Source organism: Glandiceps talaboti, chromosome 7 (genome assembly GCF_964340395.1).
Source record: "Glandiceps talaboti chromosome 7, keGlaTala1.1, whole genome shotgun sequence".
In the NCBI taxonomy this organism is placed as follows: Eukaryota; Metazoa; Hemichordata; class Enteropneusta; family Spengelidae; genus Glandiceps; species Glandiceps talaboti.
The window spans coordinates 806,552-827,932 of NC_135555.1; the positions used below are offsets into that span (position 1 = coordinate 806,552).

The 21,381-nt window shown below is 35.0% G+C and overlaps 3 protein-coding genes across 3 annotated transcripts; 1 reads left to right on the forward strand and 2 right to left on the reverse strand.

Moving 5' to 3' along the window:
* Positions 1–7,122: 7,122 nt before the first annotated feature.
* Positions 7,123–7,980, reverse strand: LOC144437327 (testis-specific serine/threonine-protein kinase 1-like). Its single transcript, XM_078126250.1, has one exon. The coding sequence runs from the start codon at positions 7,978–7,980 to the stop codon at positions 7,123–7,125; it is 858 nt and encodes a 285-aa protein (XP_077982376.1).
* A 1,979-nt stretch (positions 7,981–9,959) lies between these two features.
* LOC144437637 (3-ketodihydrosphingosine reductase-like) lies at positions 9,960–18,485 on the reverse strand. The gene is made up of 10 exons (XM_078126621.1): positions 18,363–18,485; positions 16,930–17,019; positions 15,741–15,800; positions 14,358–14,423; positions 14,146–14,241; positions 13,200–13,391; positions 12,484–12,567; positions 12,058–12,141; positions 11,348–11,449; positions 9,960–11,128 (listed from the first exon to the last, which is right to left on the reverse strand). The coding sequence occupies exons 1-10, from the start codon at positions 18,483–18,485 to the stop codon at positions 11,018–11,020; spliced, it is 1,008 nt and encodes a 335-aa protein (XP_077982747.1). The 3' UTR covers positions 9,960–11,017.
* Positions 18,486–18,597: 112 nt separating this feature from the next.
* LOC144437855 (peptide deformylase, mitochondrial-like) lies at positions 18,598–21,133 on the forward strand. The gene is made up of 2 exons (XM_078126885.1): positions 18,598–19,466; positions 20,693–21,133. The coding sequence occupies exons 1-2, from the start codon at positions 18,854–18,856 to the stop codon at positions 20,851–20,853; spliced, it is 774 nt and encodes a 257-aa protein (XP_077983011.1). The 5' UTR covers positions 18,598–18,853; the 3' UTR covers positions 20,854–21,133.
* Positions 21,134–21,381: the final 248 nt, after the last annotated feature.

The window sequence follows — 21,381 nt, forward strand, 5'->3', positions numbered from 1 at the left end:
AATATAATAAACACATGTAAAAGTTGACATGTTGTATGATATTGCATGCAAGATGTATATGATTCAAATCAAATATTTCTATATGATCATGTGAGATTGCTATAAACTAAACCAGATTGCTGAATCTATCGTATATATATGTTACTTTAGGTTTCCAGCACATGACCTATAACTGTGCATTTTCCATTTCATCAAATGTTGAGATAGCTGAGACAGACAGATATACAGACATACAGACAGACATACAGACAGACATACATACATACATACATACATACATACATACATACAGACAGACAGACAGACAGATTGATTGATTGATGGGTAAATTTTTGTGACATATCATTTGTACAGACAATTGATCAACCAATAAAATACCATCTACTACTAACTCCTCTAACCTCTTAAATACACAGGCTCAATAATTATGACTTTGTCGGATATGAAGTCAGGGATTATTAAAGGCCTTTTCTTAACTTTTCAAATACTTTTCATTTCTTTTTAAAATGAAAACTAGCAGCAGGGTGCCTTTATTTCTTTTATTCACAAAGCTATTTACTATGAGGCCATCATTCTCATAGTGTCGGTCTGTATATTCCCCATAAGTATCAAAATATGCTGAGACAAGTTCGATCTTTGTTTAATTATAAAAAAAAAACAATTTCAAAGATAGCTTCTCTTTCGCCAACTGTGTTTCGACTATATTTGGCAAAATCTGTCAGAGCAAGTTAACATGCATCGTAGTTGGAGAAAGTATATCAATATAATATCAAGTTATCAATGGATTGTTAATACTAATCTCAAAATATTCGGTGACTGTGAAAATTTACAACTTGGTTTACAAACATTATCAAGAATTGAAAAATTAACTATGCAAACCACCATCATTTCGTTAAAAAAAAAAACAGGCTTAGCTGCAATATAGTAGCGTTAGTTTTTGAGCTTTAATTTTTTTATCGTTTTAGGACACAGCTCAATCCTGATAAACACTTATATCGAACGTACACGATGAAGTTGTGATGCAAAATCTGCAGATAATGTAGTCCCGAGAAATGGTAAAATAACAGACGTTCATTTCACTGTACAATCGAATCGACCACTAATATAATTTATACTGTTAAGTAAATACATCCCGATTAGTTAACAATATTCAGGACTTTAGAACGCGTCAACATAGAAATTAGAATAGGAATACGTTCTTTGCGCTGCGTTGCCACACATACTCGACATCATAGAATAATACGTTCTTTGCGTTGCCATACATACTCAACTCAACATCATAATACGTTCTTTGCGCTGCGTTGCCACATATATACAACATCGAGAGTGGTACGAACAGCACAGAACGTAGGATAAGTTCACCTATTTAAACAATATGCCTTTTGAACAAGAACCAACCGCTGAAAGTACGTACAGCATTGAGTACAAGAGAGACACCTTTCTACCACCGATAAAGTTCCACCAGTTACCATCGCTCACTCTAAAAGATGTCGCCCCAACACTTCCACCCCGACAGTTTCCAATCGAGCCCATTGGACCTAAACGAAGATTTGAAAAAGAATTGGAAGACTGTGGACCATCCCTAGGATTAGGAACCAAACGGTTACCGACTTTTAAGTAAGCTTGGTGTTTGTTTTCTCTCCCTTTTTGTTGTTTCCCTCTACAATATCGATCATAATATCAGTTTGAATATCGCCATTATATTACTATGTCGATCATAATATCTGAGTTTGAATATCGCCATTATATTACTATATCGGTATATGTCCACATATATTACAGGTAGGAATATATAGTCAAAAGGTTGTTATATTTTGTCTGTAGGCCAGGAAAACAACAATTAAAAGTTTTACCAGTCATTACGTTTAGACAAATAAGTTACGACACATATCCCAAATTCTATCGGCCAATCGTAAATTTTATGCTTTGGATAATTTCTTCCAGATATTTAGATTCCAAACCTATCGTACGGACTCTACCACCACAGGAAATAGTAAATGAAGTTCCAGTTAATATTCACAAATTGAAAATATCCCCATCAGACATAAGATTGGCATCGAAACTAGACAAAGCAAAGATAGAGACTTTGAGTCACTCATTTAAATGGACAACAACGACAAGACAGCTTATGAAAGAAGTCACTATGTCAGTTACAAAGGTAGGATAGTCGAGTACTGCAGTGTGTTTGTGTGTGTGTGTGTGTGTGTGTGTGTGTGTGTGTGTGTGTGTGTGTGTGTGTAAGGAGAGTGGGAGGTGAGGTATGGGGGGGGGGTTCTCACACCGTTTGAGTAAAACTTGTAATAGGGACTTGTCCAACAATTATAATAATAAAAAAATAACGAGACATAACGAAAGAAAGAAAACAACTTAATGTCCTAGCTAGTAATTTTGAACGACTAATACATCTATTAATTTCAACAGCACATTAGACAAATAAAATATTAAAAATTAGGTCATTGCAATGTAGTAAAATATATTGTGTTTGACTCTCAGTGGAGGGTCTATGCTTACTCGCCTTTTTTTAGATGCCTCAAGTTGTAATGTAATATTTAATTTGGTTTGTGGCCCCATTTTATCATTCGCTACATATAAAATGTCATTTATTGACAGCTTTCACCACCTAAGACAACACTGGAACTGAATGCTGACGTCATCAAGTATCGACCAATCAGATTTGAAGCTTCTCCTGATGACTGGCAGAAGGTTGCACCGGTTTGGGACAAATTACAAAATAGATTCCCGACTGAGTGCACGGAAAAACCATGTCAATGCAAGAACAACGACGATAAGTAGGTTATTAAGAACTAGGGACATTGCTCCGTGACAATGTAAAATATGCAATCGTATCTTTTCATCAAAAGCAACATAACGTTATATATAGTGCATTTATTTGACATTTTACATGAACATCTACGACAACTATGACATTTATAGGTACAGTTTAAGTTGCAATGAGAAACTATGGAGTTATTTCCTTTCCCATCATTTTGCCTATATCAGTTTTTATCGCAACCGTGGAGTTATCAAGGTGAACGAGTTTTAAAAATAACATATATTCTAAGAAACAATGACAGACATGAATTTCATCTTTCACCTTTTGGGGTTAGTCTCACTTCAATTTTAAGAGATTAAAATTTCAACATTTATTTTCATTTATATTTCCTCATCTCATCTCATTTTATTGTCATCAAGTGTAAACAAGAACAGCATCAACATATCAGTTAATGATGGAATTCGTGAATTGGTTCGAACAGGGAAATTGTCATCACACTTGTAAGTATTCGACACTGACTTGTTACGTGGAAATAAGTCGTAACATGTAGATGACTATGAATTATTACATTCAAATATTGTTCAATTTAATGACAGTACATAAAATCATGAATACTTTACATGTACGTACGTACGTACATACATACAGTGAGTGATACACATATCAAAAGCATCAGCTAGCCGGAAGTGGGAGGGGGAGGGGGTCACTTTGTAAAACTTGGTCTCTATGTTCAGGAGTTTTCTTCGCTTTCATGTGGGGATGGATGCGGGTGGGGGAAGGGGGTCTGTTTTGGGAACAAAATTTGAAAACACCGCTCCAGACAGTATTAGAAATACCTGTTGTGCAATTATTTATTTTAGCGTCCGTCCATGTCCTGGATATGCTGGCTTCGTACCACGTTCCCAGGTGGAGGCTCCCATTAAACAGAACTGCGTAGATCTCCGTACGAGTAGTACTCAACGAGCCAGTTATAGGTGAGACATGCTACCTTTCATTTTAAAAATATATCATCTTCCTTTACTCATAATTGCGTTGGTTTAATAAAAGTCGCATTTCGGTTACAAAACTAAACTTTTGAACAAGTTTAGATGGGAAGGTAAGAGATAAATGTAAGGGAGAACGAGAATGAAAGATCAGAAGAGACGGGTAAGTAGAGACGAAGAAACACAGAGGAAAGGGATATTCCATATAACGAAAATAAATACGATATATAGAAGTATATGTAAAGAGAACACTCAATATTTTTAATTATCAGTCTAGATAAAAAAGTAACTCCATGTTGTCCTACCCCTCTACTAATTACTCGTGGTTAAAGTGACACAAGCTGAGTTTATAATTTACTTAAATGAAAATACTGACATTTATATAATCTCGATTAATTTAAACAATTTTAAACTGACTTTAATGTCGATACATATAACCATAGACCCATATAGCATTACATTGTTAAAACAGTTGACTGCTCAGTAGGGATTTTCTTGAACCTTTTTGATACATACAATAAATTACGTCATTGGATCGTTTATGTGTTATATCTTTGTTTCTGTAATTACTGTAACTTTATGTACTAATTACACCCTAAATATAGGGTGTCAGGCTTTAATGACTTGGTTTCTGTAACTCTAAATATAGGGTGTCAGACTTTAATGGCTTGGTTTCTGTAATTACTGTAACTCTATGTAATTACGCCCTAAATATATAGGGTGTCAGACTTTAATGACTTGGTTTCTGTAACTCTATGTAATTACACCCTAAATATAGGATGTCAAGCTTAATGTAAGGTTGACTTCAGCTAATTGCACGTGATGGATAAGTGTGCTCCAGTAAGTACAATAGTGCGAGTATCCCTTAAAGTACACTCAAACACGTGTAAACTCAACTTAAACTACATCCAAACATGTGTAAACTCAGCTTAAACTACACCCAAACACGTGTACACTCAGCTTAAACTACACCCAAACACGTGTAAACTTAACTTAAATTACACCCAAACACGTGTACACTCAACTTAAACTACACCCAAACACGTGTAAACTTAGTCTTGCTGCTAGACGTTCGGGCTTTCTTTCGATACTATAAGCGAACGGAGTTCGCAGTGAGGGCTTGCCCGATGTTCCATCCTCGATAGCGATGTTCGGGCGTGTGTCGTATTCTATCGGAAGAACATCCGAGGTCTAGCGGATAGACTAGTGTAAACTCAGCTATTTTAACTTTTCTTTTTCAGACCAATTCCTCCTGATGTATACTATCCCAACAAGGAGTATGCCCACAAAGCGCCTTTCTCCAAGACTGTCACTCTTACATATCCCTTCAATCCTTTCAATAAAGTTGAGTGTAGGAAATTTTTCCACAATGAAATTGGCAGACCATGGTGAGGACAACAACGTTTGTCATTTCACCATGAATATAATACCAGCACCATGCAATCGCATTTCACGTGTGTTACCGAGTAGAGGTTTGTGAAGTAAATAAAACATCACACCATTGGTTGTCTACTTGAATGTGTGGTTATATCTCTTTTGTCTTTTGTAACCGTCAGTGAGAATGGAAAATATTTAAGTAAATGTAGTCATTGAAGAATTATGTTCTACTTCAACTTTTAGCCTCGTTGGATAAAGAACAAGGGAATATATTTTTTTAAATATTAAAGTTGTCTAACTTGTTATCACACACACACACACAGACAGACAGACAGACAGACAGACAGACAGACAGACAGACAGACAGACAGACAGAGACAGACAGACAGGCACATTCATTCTCCCTCTCAGATTTTTTCAGCACTGATTATATTTTTTCAGTTAAACACAGATTACATCGTTTTGTCTCATTTGCATTCACGATTTGGGCCCAAATGACATATTTCTCAAAAATGACTTTGAATTATCCGCTACATTCAACTCTAACGATCGTTAAAGTTTTTTATTGACTTTCAATTGCCAAATCCTAACGTCCGAGTCATTGGCTTAGAAATTATTACTTGTTCCTGAAAGTGACAATATATATGTCGTGTGTGTGTGTGTGTGTGTCTGTGTGTGTCTGTGTGTCTGTGTCTGTGTCTGTCTCTGTCTCTGTCTCTGTCTCTGTCTCTGTCTCTGTCTGTGTGTTGTGTGTCTGTATTTAAAACTTTTTGTGAGAGTTAACAATTGGACCTAGCACACTGCAATAATACTATAGCATCGACCATGTAGTTGACAAATGAAAAGAATTAACAAAGAACTTCGGAATCCTTTGAAGAACAAATGTGAGATATATCTTGACCCTGTGAGTCAATTCTTTGCTAACTTGACAAGTACCACTGTGATATCATCAGTGGACATACACGGTGTCATACCCCTTGTATGTTTGAAGAGACATCAATTGATGAAAACGACATAGATTGTACCTTTCATCTTTCTCTTGTGTTAGGTTTTGTACATGAGCTTATGTCTGTCACAAAATAGCCTCAACATGTCATGATTATTACTATTTGTTTCAATTTTTGACCAAAATTGACAATTTCAGACCTGATTTGCATAAACTCCAAAACTACTCTACAGATCTAGATCAGTCTGAAATTTGGTTGGGACGTTCTTCCAGGTGTTTATATTAAGAATTGTTCATAACATGATGATCACATTAGTGATATGCAAATCAGGTTGTCTCTTTGGTGAAGAATCTATAATTCCAAAACTACTGTGCAGATTGGGTTGAAATTTAATGGGATGCACCTGGGTATGTGTAGATGAAGCTGTATTGAGAAAGTGATAATCCCATTAGCGATTTAAGTTTTTTTGACCAAAAATAACATTTTTTTTACCCAAATCATACACCGGTGGTAAGATCATTTTGATTTGAACAATTTCCCAACTAGAGACCCAAGGTAATGGACCCACCAAATATCATGGCAATCGGTTCAGCAGTTTTTTACTTTAATGTGCTTTTACGCACACACACACACACACACACACACACACACACACACACACACACACACACACACACACACAGAAGACGGACGGACGGACGGACGGACAGACAGACAGACAGACAGACAGACAGACAGACAGACAGACAGACAGACAGACATTTTGCATATGCCTACAGCACTACTGACCCTTACCAGTTCAGTTGTGCGAAAATAAATCACCGACTTTAGAGTAAAATTGATTACACAGTTGAAATGTTCACCAAATGAGAGGGGTGCACAGATTTAATAAAATTCAAACCACTATAAAATAGTTGCCTGGAGATAAATGAAGGGGAATCAAAATTATATTACAAATGTCAAATTTTGTTATCATCTGAGATATTATAAACTAAAAAGGTAGATAAGAATATACATTTATGCTATCAAATGTTGTTCAAGTTCACAACTTCCACATTTTAAGACTGAAGAATGGCCATGTTTTCAACCAGTCACTCTTTAAAACATCATCTACAGTAGCTCTCCTTTCCTCATCCGGGTTCAGCATAGATTCGAGTAATTTTTTGACGTTTTTCGAAAATGGTGTCTTTTCTTCAACGGGAACTTTCCCGCTCAACTGCTCTCGAATTTGTGCCCTGGGATTGGCATCGTCGTACGGCATCATTCCCGTGAGTAAGATGTAGAGAACAACACCAAGACTCCATATATCCGAGGCTTTCGGCCGATAACGTTTTCCAAGGAGAATTTCTGGAGACGAGTACGCTGCAGATCCACAGAAAGTTTCACTGAGTGAATCATTGATACAATGTTTAGAGAAACCAAAATCCGTAAGTTTTACTTGCAAGCGCTCATCCAAAAGTATGTTCTCGCATTTCAAGTCCCGATGTACAATATTATTATCATGGCAAAATTTCACGACCTCAACGAGATCACGAAATACTTTCTTCGCACTCTTCTCGTTAAAAGTTCCACCTAACTTCATGTAAGCTAGCAAGTCACCTCTTGCTGCTTTCTCCATAACGATGTATACTCTATCGTCTGTCTGCACCACATCGTACACACGGATGATATTCTTATGATGCAATCTCTGAATAACCTCTAGCTCTCTCGGCAAAAATTTCATCAGCTTTCTAAACGCCCGTCCTTTTCGTTTGGCGATGATCTTGACGGCTACGGGTTTATCTATCGTGCGATACCATCCACTTTTTACCTTAGCGTAGGATCCTTCGCCTAACACTCCATCATCGTCCAAAAGTACACCGTAGCCGTACAATATTTTCTTGTCCGACTCGTACGGCATCCCGCTCTCATTTTTTATGGTATTGTTTTACTGTAAAACAAGTCGTATCACAGTCTTAGTACGCAAGTCACACACACATATACGAAAAGAAATGGTTCCCTACGTCATCAATGGAACAAATATGAGAGCTTTTCGAATTCCATTCCAGACAAGAACGCATTCTTCTATGAACGAGAATCTCGGAACACAAGGCGAGAACGTAGGTATTCTAATAATTAACCCAAACGTTAAACACTTCCATCAAAATTCTTTGCAAGAAATGAAATAATTAGATTGGCAAAGCAAAGACTTTGGTTCAGTATTTTTTTTTAATAATAATTTTGTAATTTTTAAAAATAATTTACAACTGATATCTCACCTGACCTCATAATTTCACCTGACTAGTGTAACATTTACTTTGACTTAGGAGATGGCCACAAATTTTGCATCAAATTTTAAATTTCCTTTGTCCTCTGAGAAAGTTCACCATGTCATGATAAAAATGGACACATATTCATGCCTTATACATATTTATCAAAGCTACATCAGCCACTTTATTATACTTGATTTTACTTAGTTTATATTCCAAGTTTGTAATATAATATCGTAGACACTTCTTAAATCCTAGACACTTCCTAGATCCTTGGTTGATTTCGACTGTCTTGTTAATATTCCTATACATGACTGACAATATAGTTCTGTATTATGATTTCACCTAACACTGACTCAACCAACTTAGATACCATTTATGTCAAATCTTTCCCTTTGTGATTGACTGATTCTGTCTACAGAGGGAGATTACGTCACACAGTTCCACCCTCCATAATTCAGATTGTGTGGTGATGCCACTGACATCACCTGACCAAAGACCCTCTACTCACCTGGTGGATAGTCTATGATCTAACACAATGGGAAGATTTAAAACTCAGTCAGAATTTGCAGTCACTTTCTTGCCAACACTCTATTAAAATAAAATATTGGATTCAAATGTCTAGGCTGGTCTCTAAGTTGTATAATATCCCCCCCTCCATCACTACTTGTGATTTACAATACATATACATTTATTATTCCTAGATAACACTGATAAAAGTATACTATGCAACATACACTCTGAAAACATTCTAATAATCAGAAGGCAGTAATTTGACATCATTTCAAATTACATTGGCAATACATGTAAACTTTCATGTACATGTGACTTGAGAAGGATTAGTTCTAGCATTGTCTTTGATACAGATATTCTTGTACTTGAAAGGCCCTGTTTGGTTTAGAATTAAAATAAAATTTGAATGTAAAAACGGTTGTCTGGCAAAGGTTTAGCAAAGTGTGATCCAGAATAAAAGAATGGTCCTATGTAATCTGTATACCTCCAACTGATAAGATAACACTAATGTGAGAACCTGGGATTGAATCATGGGCTTTAAGAATGACAAGATATTCATGTATGATCTATAACTAATCATATACTATATGTAGACAAATTTAAAATACCATTGCTGATATGTTTGTTGTACTATACTCAAAAAATCTAACTTAAACAATATCAACAATAAACAACTTGGAAATTATGGCAAAAACTATTATAATACCAGTTACATTGTTGAATTAACAATATATACATAAATACATTACATGTGTGTGTGTGTGTGTGTGTGTGTAAGTGTGTGAGGGAAGGGGTGGTTTGTGGTAGTGTGTGTCTGTGTGTGTGTGTCATTGAGAGAGAAGGGATGTCATTACACAAATCCTCAAACTGTGTAATGTTTTGATCAATGTGCATACAACTCTATGATTAATAGGAATGTCTATTTGAATTAGTTACATTATCATAGAAAGACAGTTTCATCCTACTATTGTGACACAACGTCGTCATAATAATACTCTAGGCAGGACAGTTTTGATGATATTGTCTGAAATACAAACAACAAATTTAGGGTCAATTGTAGAAAATGAAGCAGAACAGAATATCTGAAAAATGTCATTTTATTTTATTAGGCCTCTCACTACAAGACAAGCCATTACATTGTGTAGAATAATGAACCTGTCTTTGGTCCAATTAAAATCTGTCTCCAAAAACAAATTTAGGGTCAATGACCCTGTCCTCATTACAATATCTAATTCAAACCGGATTTGATTCACCTATCCCCACTTGTGGTTAATATGTACTGAATTCCAATAGGGAACTTGCAATCCAGACTGAGCATGCTCAGACACAAAGGACTATGGGATTATCTGTGGTTATTGTAATACCTAATCCGGAGCCATCAATAGAATAAACCTCCTATAAAGGTCAGGCTAACCATGAATTGATTAGTTGTGGTTACAAACTATTTAACAATATAGTTTACAATGATGATCAGCTGATATTTATTATCATATTTCCCATGAGGCAACATTCAAGATGGCAGGTTTGCAAGTTCCCTATCTACTGATCTGAATCAGAGTGTACAGGACCACTCACACATGTAATGTTGCAATCACATTTGTCTACCCATTCTTTATTCAGATTCTCTATGTCATTTCACAAGAATTACATGAACTACAGTCTTTTGGCCTCTGCTAGACGAATAGTTTCATCCATGCCATGCCAGTACCACAAAATCCTCACTTTCAATTCAATCACATCAAAGTAAATTTAAATTGAAGCTAGTGAATGTTGGGACAGGTACGCTAATGTAATTCAAATCAAATCCATATTTAACAGAAACTGGCTTCAATGCAGATTAAAGTGATCTGGATCAGTTTAATTTAAATTCACGTTGAATCAGTTGAGGACAGGGCTTATGATTCACAATTTATGATAATCTTATGGTAAAGTTTGCAAAAAAGTAAGAATTAGTCATCATTTTGGAAATAAAAAGTTTTAAATAAAACAAAAGTTTGCTAAAACTACCGTCTTAATGGCTTTAACTAATACATGTAAGTTTTAGTTTGTAGACGCTATATATGTACAAATGAAAGTTGGTTCCTCTTTATTTGCATAAACACAAGTCTCAGAACTTATGTTTAGGATCCAAATGTCATAATGAATGGAAGACTCTTGATATCACATCCTATCTCTTTACTTTTTTTCCTTCTCAGCTTCTTTCTCTAACATACATCGCTTGATGATCCGGTCAAAATTTCCAATGTAAAAGTAGGAAATAACACGAAAAATTCCCATGGTTGAAACCTGAAACCAACATGAAAGAATGATTTTAAATTTTAACATCAACAATTTCGGGCCAATATTTCAGAAAATATTTGCATATTAATATATCCGAAGCTTAGCCTTTGCTGAGGAAATCCCTGATGAGAGCTTTAATTCCTGGAGTGGCATTTCCCTTTTAAGCTAGATGTACTTTTTTTACAGCCAATCTGCATGTAAGTGAGAGAGACCACTGATAATTACCTGTTGTACACCTTCCATCATTGAAGTGACTGGCGAGAATCCAGATGTCAGATTAGCTAGCATCCAACCATCTAAACCAACATAGCTGAGAAAACGACCAAGCTATAGGCAAAGAAAATAGCCATGTACTGGGAGTGAGATAATCATATGGTTTCAAAGTATAACTGTTCACAGTATTAGTGACTTTAACACAAAAGGTACAAAATAAGCTGCTATTGTAATACCACATCTAAGGTTAGGAAGGTATCATTTCTGTGTCAATATTTTGGGATATCCTAAGAAGGTGTCCTGAAATCTTTCTGGAATCATCCAAAACTCATCATTAACTCTGTAGAATTTATCATCCTATGTGTGAAAACCAGTCTGTCCTATGTTATGGCAGGAGCTACAAGGAGTGCCTCAAGTAATATGCATACATGTAACTAAGACTATTCACATACATTGTTTGTAAACAAAGAGGAGAAATTATCTTTTTTAAATATTGATCAACATACCAGGGAAAGTGTGTTTCTGGGTCAAAGGTCAACAATTATATTCACAATTTTTTTTTAGTCAATTCACTTGTTCAGTACACAGTTACATATATATTAGTATGATGTGTGATTGTGTCTTCTTTTCCTGAATATAACACATTAAACCTTACACCTACCAATGCGTTATTGAAATAGTTTTTTCTGTCTCAGAAGTAAACCAATGAAAACTGTACCTACCAATGCATCATTGAGAATGTTTTTTGCAACGTCTTCTGGTTGGAATAGTCCTGAAGTTTCTGATATCAGAGTTGTTTCTCTTGGCTGCAAAAAAACAGAACTTTCAGTTTTATTTCAAATTCATGATTCCTGACACAAAATGAAAACTATGCTTTACAGTCATTGCTAAACTGAGTACATGATTAAACTCAAAGAAAGACATTTTCAGGAAAACCAAATATCTTTTGATAGCCAGGATAACATACTTACTATAAACATGCCAGCCTAATGTTATGGGTGTATAATCTTATTCAATGCTATCGCCAAACAATAAATTGTGCTAAAACCTAAAACTACCAAAAACTATAGTATACCTTTACCGAGATAATCAACATTTAAGACCATTTTATAATGTAAAATCAATCAGTTTAAATAACAGTCACTTACCTTTGAGATGTTTTCTGCCGCAAGTCCTGGAGTATCTGTGTCAGGAGGAAAACTAACAGTGATATAGATGTTGTATGGTTTGACCTGCAGACAACAATAAAAGAAATTTTAACATTAACTCGGGCAAAACATTTCAAATTGAATAAGTCCTTGACAGGTGAGGAAAGAGATAAATTAATTGCAAATTAAGAAAAATGCAAATTAAGGCAAAGTGGCAAGCATATGTTCCCTATCTTTGCACCAGGTTTGAATGAAATTGACCACAGTATGTCAGAGCTATGGCTGAAGACAGACTGCTCAACAGACAAATAAATAGATCGCCAAAGTCCATTCCTACAGCTCCCTCTATTTGGATTATGCTCATTGAAAACTGACACACAAATCATTCAAGAAAGTATGCAAACTAGAACCTTGTTGTTCTTGACTTAATACACTCCAAATTATGTCAAAACCACTTAAAATACAAAATACAAATAAACTGAGTGTCAATTTGTTCAAGACAAAAACAATGCAATTCTTTTCTTGTTATAAAGTATGTCTACTTTCAGTATGGCTAAATTGAATTTTCATGATGATCTTTTGTTATTCATCAAGCTATGAAGTACACTGTATCATTACCTATACCAGGAATTAGTCAATTGGCAAGTTTTTATACTTGAGGAGTACTTGCATTGAGTAAAGTTTGGTTTTTGTGAAACTTTCAAAGAATACATTACCTCCATTTGTAAAGCTTCAGCCAACCCTCTCAGTGCAAATTTTGAAGCACAGTATCCAGTGTAACCATAGAGACCAATCTGACCAGCTTGAGATGATACAAATACAATTCTACCACATTTGTTCTCCTTCATGTATGGTAATACTGCCTTTGTTGCAAAGACACTACCAAGGTAATTTACATCCATCAGGTTCTATGTTCACAGACAAAACAGTGACAAAATGATGGTAAAAAGTACTCTATTGATTTTCATACCAGATATGATACTTTCATGAACTCTTTCCCAACAATCTACTCAGTTTCTAGAAGCTATCATGTTCAGAGTGTTTTGCTATATATAAGTCCTGTGAACCCTGGTATATAAACAGAAAGACGGAATATCAAGTAAAACTGGCATGGTTTCCCATACATTGTACCATAATATAAGTTTGGGAAACGTAGTAAAAGGACTGGGGGCTCAAGTAGATTTGACCCACTCTCTGGCCTATGCATAAACACTGACATCATTAAAGAAGAACAATCAGTAACTTAGGGAGTATTTATAGATGAAGTCAGCCTACAAAATGCACTAACATGATTAATATGAAATTAATTCAGGAGAAAAACAATATCAACACAGTTTGATGTAGATGGCTGAGTATGTATTAACTGGTATTTATCAAATATTTTGGTACACATATTTATTTTATAATATAATTTTAATATCTTATCTGAATATTGAGTGACAGCATCACAGTTTGTTAGACAGAACTCAACATATTTTACTAGTTAGAATAATGGATGGATAGTTCAGTTTGAAATGCCAGCAACAACCAAGAACATAGAGTTACAAACCATCTAGAAATTCATAGATTTCTTTTCAAACAGATGATACATTTGTATCCTTGTCAGGGCAACAACATTATTCAAGTTTCAAACATTATAATATTAAACAAACATGTTCTTACCTTGAAGTCTGACAGATTTGTATCTTCAAATGCCATGGCAACAGAGTAACCAGCACAGTTTAGTAACAAGTCACATGGTCCGGCTTCTTCTATGGCCTGCAGAGAAAATATAGCACAGAATGGCATCATGGGTAAAGGTTTAGAGTAGCTGGCTAGAGTAGACTTTGTAATATTTTGTGGACTTTACAGAAAGCATGTAATCACAGACTTACCTCTTTAACTGCCTGTTCTAATGCTTCGTAGTCTTTGGATACGTCTACAGAAAATGTCAAAACTTTCTGAAAATAACAAATAAATAACAACATATTGAGACCATTGAAAACTTTTCTGATATGTAGCAATCAACCCTGGATTGACCATATCTTATAAAACAGATTGATTTTTTATGACTGAATCTTAAATTTATTCATTTATTCAAATTATGCCACAAGAAAAGTTGAAACTTACAGTCCTACTAATATATACTATCAAGACAGATGTACATATGAATAATATGTGATGAATTCATTTCCATGTTATCATCATTTTCCTTTCTCTTTGTCTCAAGGTGCTTTGTAATCAACATCAAAAATATAATATATAACTTATTGTTCAGTAATCGTGTATTTACTTTTCATAACTACATTTGTATAATTTTATTTTCTGATTCAAATTTATTCCATGAATGTACAAACTGATGTTTACTGATCTCCATAAACATTGGTTGCAGTGGTTGGGACAGGTGTATCACACTGTAGAATACATTACAGATGTAGCATACATTACAGATGTATCATACTGTAGCATACATTTCAGATGTATCATACTGTAGCATACATTTCAGATGTAGCATACCTTAGCATACATTACAGATGTAGCATACTGCAGCATACATTACAGATGTAGCATACTGCAGCATACATTACAGATGTAGCATACTGCAGCATATATTACAGATGTAGCATACTGCAGCATACATTACAGATGTAGCATACCATAGCATACATTACAGATGTAGCATACTGCAGCATACATTACAGATGTATCAATCTGTAGCATACATTACAGATGTAGCATACTGTAGCATACATTACAGATGTATTGTACTGTAGCATACATCACAGATGTAGCATACTGCAGCATACATTACAGATGTATTGTACTGTAGCATACATTACAGATGTAGCATACTGTAGCATACATTACAGATGTAGCATACTGTAGCATACATTACAGATGTAGCATACTGTAGCATACATTACATGTGTAGCATACTGTAGCATACATTACATGTGTAGCATACTGCAGCATACATTACATGTGCAGCATACTGTAGCACACAAAAACACATCAATCCTAATATTTGTACCACATCAATGCTGATGTTTGTACCACACAAAGCACATCTGGACATAAACATATCTTCAGTAAAAATTCCTGACAGTGTCCTATTTGGTTTTAGTTCAAGTCTCTGTCTTTTAGATAATGTTCATAATGTTTGTGACAGCAATATGTCTGTACACTGTCACAACCAAATCAGCATAATGAAAGGTCACCTGAGGTCACACGAACAGGAAGCCAATTACATATAATGGATATAAGAGATAAAATTTTACCTGTTTATCAGGATGTTTCACATGTTGTAAAATTTCTTCTTTGCTTTGAGCTAATTTTTCCTGTAGAAAAACAAAGTATTCCAATAATTGTCATTCAATTCTGATTATTGTATGAGTTGTATTTGTGTTTTTTTTATTAAAGCCAGTATATAGAGTAAGTAAAATTTAATCTATGTTCTTAGTCATTTCACCAGGGTTCCCTACCAGTGGTTTTGTTGATAGCACTACAAACTAAGTGAAATTTAATCTATGTTCTTAGTCATTTCACCAGGGTTCCCTACCAGTGATTTTGTTGACGGCACTACAAACTAGGTAAAATTTCATCCATGTCCCCAGTTATTTTAACAGAGTTCCCTACCAGTACTGTGGACACTACAAGTCAGTAAAATTTACATAAATTTTCTGGGCATGTTACCAGAGTTTCCAACCAAATTATGGTACTTTGTATTAGAGACTCAAGAGCTTTACCAAATCTCTCTTTATTTCCATGGTTCTAAAACCCTATCATAAATGAAACAAGTGTTTTTAGTAATCATAAATGCATCACTTTCTTTTTAGTTTCCTTCCTTTCACATGAGAATGATACCATGATACCATTAATAAACTGTCAGTCAAAAAAAAGAAAAAAAAAGGGATGTAGGATTCTGTTATTGCTTTTCTCTATCTTGGCTTATTTCCTTATCTGCTGTGTATCTGTCGTATGTAAATTAAAAATTAAAAAAACAAAAAAACAACAACAAAAACTGTCAGTCTATGAAAAAGACAGTATTTAGTCTATGCCATTATGGGGAAACTAACCAATGCATTACTTAAACATTGTCCAGGGATTCGTTTACATGGGAATCGCATTTTTCTATAATATCCACAGACATTTACAGAACTTTCAAAATTTCAGCTTCAAATTCTGGAAACAAAGTGCCAAATGTTTGGCTGATCACAAAACAATCCATGCTACAGATGTACTACATGGCAAATCTATTCTTTTGATTTTTTTAGGAAAAAGAATAACATTCTAAAAAGACTTTGCCATTATTTTGGAGATGTATGCGTTATTTCTACCAATTCTGTTTCTATAAATCTGTTGAATGCTATTGGTAACAGTATGACAAACTACTAGGTATCCAGTTTCCAACGCAATGATTACCTTTACGATATCAATGCACTGTATAATGATATCATACAGACTTACTTGATTCCTGGCTAGTATTGTAACATTTGCTCCTCTTCTAGCTGCTTCCACTGCAAATGCTTTACCAATACCACTAGATCCCCCAGTTACCTATAACAACAATCAAAGAAGCAAAAGTAATGAGTAATGACTATGAGTAATGCAAGCAGTTGGTCTTATGAATATTGAATACTTGTAGCTCACACACATATATTATATGTATGTATACAATACAATAATACAAAACAATGCAATATAATATAATATAATATAATATAATATAATATGATATGATATAATATGATATAATATAATATATGATATAATATAATATAATATGATATAATATAATATAATATAATATAATATAATATAATATAATATAATAAGCATTTTAACACGTTCACATGATTCCAGTGATGAGTCATGTGACCAACCCAGAGAATCAGACCACAGGTGGGGATGAAAGCTTCAGTTTTGTCTTTCACTAACAAATAAATATCAATTGTGTGAAGTATCTTAAAAGTTTGAATGTCTATGTTGATACAGGAACCTACACAGATGAACTTACATTAATCTGTTAATCAACTCAGATTCTATTAATATATATATATTATATTATTACTATCTATTAATATATACTATTTTGCATGACAATAACTGCTGTCTTCAGTATGAACATGTAACAGAACTTGATTTCTTTGACAGAACTGGAGACCCATCGATGAAGAGGAGCTTAGTCTCTTCGAAATATTATTTATATTATATAGAACATACATATCTATATAGGGTCCCTAGGCTTTTATGCCATATTAGTGGCTTCTTACGCTATGCAGATTACTAAAGAAAATTAAGAAGCTAATTTACATAACACATTCTTTTTATGTAAATTTTACATGACTTAATATTTTCTGGTGAGAGTACTTATTATTCCTCTACAAGTTGATACACGTCATGGGTGGATATATCTAAGAACTCGTGTACATTTCCATTTTATACAAAAATTCCCCCTGGTTTGTTTGTTTGTTAGTATATAAAATATGGTACAAGACTTCAGTCATGTCAAGTGGTAGTCCTTGTAGACGGAGTAAGTCGGAACTCAATTTTGACCAAAGGATTATGCGTGTACTATTATTATAAGAAGGAGGGCGCATAGTACCTCCAGGGTTCAGCGAACTTTCATTCACTGACTTAGTCCTTGCAGACGGAATAAGTTGGAACTTGATTCTACCAATAACAAGGGAAAATGTAAAAACTTCTATGTGTGTGCCAAACAATCGGAAAGATATTGTTTTGCTCAAATGTAGGGAAAAGTACATAGTATGGCGACTGCTTTTGGAGACGGCGGTAAATGTAATACACATGCAGTGATCCTGTCCTGTAGTGTATCACACTGTATGCAATGAAGCTTGATGAGGTGAACGAACTTTAAATGTTTTAGTGTGTGTACTTACAATAACATGGCCTCCGTCAATTCTAAGAGTTCTTGGCGTTATTAATGGTGAAAATACATAGATTATTAAAATAAAGGCGACAAATATTGCCAAGGCGATAATGGGATCAACTGTGACCAGCATGTTCACTCGCTACTGCTAGCCTTCTGAAGTAAATAAGAATAATAACGCATGCGTACAATGATATGACATGACCTCACAATTGACCTCACATTCGTATCACATGTGCATGCTATTCCATATTCGAACAGGTTTTTTTCCATTTGCTCTACGTCACTTTCAGAACGGGAATTTTCTTCTTGGGAATGCAGGTTTTTGACGGTGTCACGGTGACCACAAAGGGGAAAAGCCGATAGTTAAAAGGTTTCCAGGTGTTTGTATTGTTTTCAGCTCACCTGCTGATCAGATCGCAACTCAGCTGAATATTTCTTGAGACTTGACTGAGTGAGATCGTCATCGTGATTGCCAACGGCCAAAATACAACTTGAATCATGTTAAAATTACGGAACTGTTCTCGGGTCCTTCAGACTGCGCATGCTGTTGGATTTGATTCAACGTATTTACGAATTCCATTCTCGACATCAACATCTTCCGTTGGTCAGCAACGCAAGACAACGTTAACAAGTCGTGTGATTGTCCCACAGTCGATGAAACGACGTCTTGTCAGATCAATTAAACTTAGAACCAAACTATGGCAACCCAGGATGAAAAGACCACCGTATGACCACCCTTGCCAAGTTGGAGATCCTGTCCTACGTGGAAAGGCAGCTCCGGTAGATCCAGCAATACTCGAGACAGAAAAATTTCAAAATATACTTGACACCATGGTAACAGTGATGAGGAAGGAAGGGGGTATTGGCATAAGTGCCCCTCAAATAGGTATTGGGTACCAGATCATTGCTTTAGAGTACACCAAGGCACATATGAGTGTCTATCCAAAGGAAATTGTCAAACTTCGAGAGATATCGCAAGTGCCATTGACAATATTCATCAACCCAAAAATGAAGATTTTGGATTACAGCAAAGTGTCTTGGCCCGAAGGATGTCAGAGTATTAAAGGATACACAGCCTTCGTAGAAAGATATCAAGCTGTTCAAATAAAGGGTGAGTTTATAGATACTATTACTCTGTTTGCTGTATTGGACATTTACATGTTATTCTACTAGATATTGGAGAATAACATAATTATACCAGCACCTGTAATATCAAAGAAATATCAGGGAAAGTTATGGCAATTTTGAACATTTTCACTCATATTTCGAACACAGCAGAACCAGTGACGTAGACATGGATTGTCATGACATAGACGCGTGTTGTCATGATGTAGAACGACAAGAGTATATATTCCATATTTTTTGTTCAACTTGGCTCATGCTGATTATGTTTGGCATAATACCTGATATGGTGTTGCCCCTGACAACCAACTCCTATGGCCAGGTTTGAATGTGAATGTAAGTGTATGTGAAAATAGGAGACGAGAATGCAGTTGTGTAATGAACATCATCAAGTTACATGTACCACCACAAAGGGTAGCATGGTATTAGTAGGATAATGGATATACTACTGAATACTGGTGTGTCACCAAAAAGGGTAGCATTGTATTAGTAGGATATACTACTGAATACTGATCACCACCACAAAGGGTAGCATGGTATAGATAGTAGGATATACTACTGATGTACCACCACAATGGGTAGCATGGTATTAGTAGGATATACTACTGAATACTGATGTACCACCACAAAGGGTAGCATGGTATAGATAGTAGGATATACTACTGATGTACCACCACAATGGGTAGCATGGTATTAGTAGGATATACTACTGAATACTGATGTACCACCACAAAGGGTAGCATGGTATTAGTAGGATATACTACTGAATACTGATGTACCACCACAAAGGGTAGCATGGTATTAGTAGGATATACTACTGAATATTGGTGTCTTGGTGTATTTCTTTTGCTATATTTGAAATGGCTGAAATTGTCTATATCAGATACTGGGCTAACTGTTTAGATTTGAGTAGTGACAAATTACAACATAAAGGTTGATGGGTAGTAGAAAGATATAGAATGAAGAAAAAACTACCTGTATAACATCATTTGTTTTGTGGTCAAAATCATTAATAATGTAAAAGTACCTCATAGATCATGAGTGGAGGAAATTGTTGTCTAATTTTCAACATATGCACACAAAAAAGTCCAAAAAACCCATATCTTTTCATTTCACAAAAGAGAGAAGTGAAAAGACAGTGAAAAGACTTGACATTCCAATTTTATTTATACATAACTTAAATCCTCCATTCTAAATTAATGATATTTGTTACAGGTCTTAATCCAGAGGGGAAGAGAGTGACTTGTACTGCCGAAGGATTTCCAGCCCGAATAGTTCAACACGAAATGGATCATTTACAAGGTCAATTGTACATTGATATTATGGACTCTAAGACATTCATTGATGAAGATTGGATGCATTGGAATCTAGAGTAAACTATCAAAGTATGGTGTCATCATCTTTGTGTTGCTGGTGATGTTGTTTTTGGACTTGCAAATTGTTAATTACTCTCATGAAGTTAAGAAATTACTATTGTTGCCATGGTTACAGTAACAATAAAGATGTATTCACTAATTGTGGTGAATGTTAGTAATGTTCTTGTCCAATCTTGTGTAAATGATACTTGTACTGGATTTGCTCAATGTGATACTTGTATATTTACAATCATAGTATTAAGGGTGGGTAAAATTTTGACAAAGTGATAATCATGAACAGACAGCAACACAAAGCCTTTTGAAAATGATTGAAACTGTGTCAATGAAATTGTTGGAATTCTCTTTGGTGCAAGTTTTACAGACCAACCTTCACAAATGTTATAATAAAAATCAGAAGAAATAGAGGTTTGCAACTTAATGTGACCATATGGTGATATCAGTTTTATGTGCAGTGCTGAACAGAAGTGAGTTTATAACTTGTCATGTCAGAGATTTTTGGCCAGTTCTTTTTACAATCTAGGAATGTAC

Bases quoted from the DNA above. Each gene is read 5' to 3' on its own strand.
- LOC144437637 (XM_078126621.1), bottom strand. From the start codon at position 18,485: ATGCTGGTCACAGTTGATCCCATTATCGCCTTGGCAATATTTGTCGCC. The intron at 15,801-16,929 runs GTAAGTCTGTAT...GTTTTTCTACAG, and splicing joins CAATACTAGCCAGGAATCAA to GAAAAATTAGCTCAAAGCAA. The intron at 14,424-15,740 runs GTAAAATTTTAT...TGTTATTTTCAG, and splicing joins TGAAACATCCTGATAAACAG to AAAGTTTTGACATTTTCTGT.
- LOC144437855 (XM_078126885.1), top strand. From the start codon at position 18,854: ATGTTAAAATTACGGAACTGTTCTCGGGTCCTTCAGACTGCGCATGCT. The intron at 19,467-20,692 runs GTGAGTTTATAG...TATTTGTTACAG, and splicing joins TCAAGCTGTTCAAATAAAGG to GTCTTAATCCAGAGGGGAAG.
- LOC144437327 (XM_078126250.1), bottom strand. From the start codon at position 7,980: ATGCCGTACGAGTCGGACAAGAAAATATTGTACGGCTACGGTGTACTT.